Genomic DNA, 2,738 nt, shown 5'->3' with positions numbered 1-2,738 from the left:
ACGACGCGAATCGGTGCGCGGTTCAGGCGTCAGTTTAACCACCGGTTAAAACGGGGACATGGTAACCAAATTTTTAGAAAGTTAATTTTAATCGAACTTGTTTTAAAATGCTATTGAAAAAGAAGTGTTCCGATTCGTTTCCAAGTTGAAAATCTTGACCAAACTTACACCTCACGCGTAGCATATTCTGGCTGCTCCATTCTGTAACCCTCGACCAACTTCTGGTACAGTATCTCCGTTTCCACTCCGGGATACGGAGTCTCAGCCAGCGTGAAGAACTCCCACAGTACTATGCCGAACGACCAAATGTCCGATTGCGTGGAAAAAATTCGATCTCTCATGGTTTCGATGGCCAACCACTTAATGGGTAACGGACAGTCGCTCTTCTTTTTGTAGGTTTCTTCGTTGTACATGTTCTTGGCCAGACCGAAGTCGCATATCTTCACCACATTGTCGTCGGCCAGCAGAATATTTCTAGCGGCCAGATCACCGTGCAATATCTGCAAATGTCATTGCATCTCAATCATTTATTCGACAACTGGTATCCAATTTAAATGAAATATTGGCAAAATCATAATTCGCTGTTCAATTATTATTGATAAATAGACCGCGATAATGGGACGTCAATTTGAGTTAAGTATAACACTGTTTAAGTTCTTAACACTTGCAGTACCGAGCAGGGGAAGTGTGTAACATCAACTGAAGGACTCAATGTTCACAATTTATCGAATTCAAGGATTGTTTTGTGTACAAGTTTCGAACGTTCGAATACTTATGTGGCGTCCGTTTAGCTGATGATGGCAACAAATCTTTCACAAGTATTGTTCACGTTATTGTAGACGCTTGAAATTTAACATGTATAACCGTGATAATTCGTAATGGGCCTCCTATTTTTTTCGCGTCAAGCTTTTTATTTTAGAGTGTTCGAATACTTTCGTGGCTCACTGTATATCATTCACCAATTACTTATTAAAACCAATTAGATCTTTACCGAACTGCGATTGAACATTTCCAAAATATATGGCGAAAGGTTGTAGGTAACAGGGTTGTAGTGTTTTATTGCTTTATCTAAAACGCTAGTATTGTTCGTAAATGTTATATAAGTGTATACGACCGGGAACTTTTTTCTAGATATAATTCTATCAGATCATTAATACTGTTCTGATGGAATTATTTGCGAGAAAAATACGCAGCAACTCACCCTTCTCTGGCTAAGATATTCCATTCCTCGGGCTACTTGGAACGCCCAGGACAACAGATCCTCCGTGCAAAGCGGCTTTAAATCAGAGTCCTTGTAGTCTCCGCGACAGCGGGACCATCCAGGTTGAACGGAATCGTTAATAAATACCGGATCGTCTGTCGATATACCGACGCTCTGGAAATCTGTAGCTGTAACGTGAGGCTGCGTCGTATCAGAGTCCGAGTTACAGTTGACACTGACAGGCGAAAATTCCGCAGATTTTACTCTGTCGTTCAAACAGAGAGGAACAGAAAAGTGTCAGTATCGCAACCGGAAGCATACGCTAGTAGTTTTACCGTGTTAACCCTTTGCACTCGAGTGGTGGCTCGGAGACAGCACTAAAATTATTCTATCGCGTCCCAAAATAATTTTTATACCAACAGAATTTAAGTTAGAAAAATTCTAAACAGTAAAACTTTTGATATGATTCGCAAGAAACAATTTCATACGTCTAAAATACATTTTGTCGCATAAAATGGAAATACTATAAGCTAGAAAAGTTATTTTAGATTTAGAGTTCAAATGGCTTCAAGTGCAATGGATTAATTATCAAATAGTTGCATCTCGGCGCATAAAACGATACTGCCACGCCATTATGAATTTAGTTGTGCGCATTTAATGTGACTTCGAATATCAGAACATGATCTTAAATCGCCTAAAGCGTGCAACAATTCGTTCGGAAGAGGAAAGAACGGACATCACCTGTTGACCTTCGTATCATTTTGTGATTCAACAATGAAAGTGTAATTCGTTTAAGTCCGAATGTTTATTTACAACCACATGTTCCCGACTACAGCGTTATTAACAAGTAAAGGGAAGCATGAAGAAATAGATATGGCAACGAACCTGTTAGTGCTGGGGAGAGTGCCGGTTCGTGTTAACGAGATCGCGTTAATATTGAGATCTAATTTGCCAGTTGATGGATTGATCTGATCGATAAAGCCGCTTCTATGCCTCAATAAGTAATCGTGCAGGTTTCCAAATCGGCAGAATTCTACGATCACCAACAATTCATCTGGAGATGCAAGAGAAATCACTTAAATACAGTTGAAATATTATGGAAATGTATTATATGTATAATATAATATTAATATAATAATCTATAATATATTTATAGAGTACTCTCCAATGTACGATACATTGAATATTAAAATTTTTCGTTTGGCTCTGCAAATAAATGCTTATATTTCACGGAAAAGATGGACGCTATTAACCGAAACAGTTATTATTGTAAGTGTCTTATGAATGTAGGTACTTTGAAATTCGGTACTAATTTACGCCGAAAATGGTTCTGTCACGTACATTTCAAGATATTTTTAGTACAAGCACCAAGAAGGTTGACAACGTTTAGGTGTTTGCCGAGATGTACCATGATCTTGAGTTCTCTGGCGAGTGCAGAGATATACATCATATTCAGACCACGGCGAACGCTTTTCACCGCTACGGTTGTAACAGCCTCGTCTTTGCAGATGCCCTGGGCTTCCGCTTTCAAGACTAC

General features: G+C 39.1%; 1 protein-coding gene across 1 annotated transcript; it reads right to left on the bottom strand.

Moving 5' to 3' along the window:
• Nucleotides 1–168: 168 nt before the first annotated feature.
• LOC144477675 (vascular endothelial growth factor receptor 2-like) lies at nucleotides 169–2,732 on the bottom strand (the record flags this gene model as incomplete). The annotated part of the gene is made up of 4 exons (XM_078195410.1): nucleotides 2,543–2,732; nucleotides 2,087–2,255; nucleotides 1,202–1,466; nucleotides 169–500 (listed from the first exon to the last, which is right to left on the bottom strand). Coding segments are annotated over exons 1-4 (875 nt in total), but the record flags the coding sequence as incomplete, so codon positions are not given.
• Nucleotides 2,733–2,738: the final 6 nt, after the last annotated feature.

The sequence above is a fragment of the Augochlora pura genome, unplaced genomic scaffold (assembly GCF_028453695.1).
Source record: "Augochlora pura isolate Apur16 unplaced genomic scaffold, APUR_v2.2.1 APUR_unplaced_2858, whole genome shotgun sequence".
Lineage (NCBI taxonomy): Eukaryota > Metazoa > Arthropoda > Insecta > Hymenoptera > Halictidae > Augochlora > Augochlora pura.
Note: the sequence above shows the minus strand (reverse complement) of the source record. Positions and strands in the feature narration are given on the sequence as shown.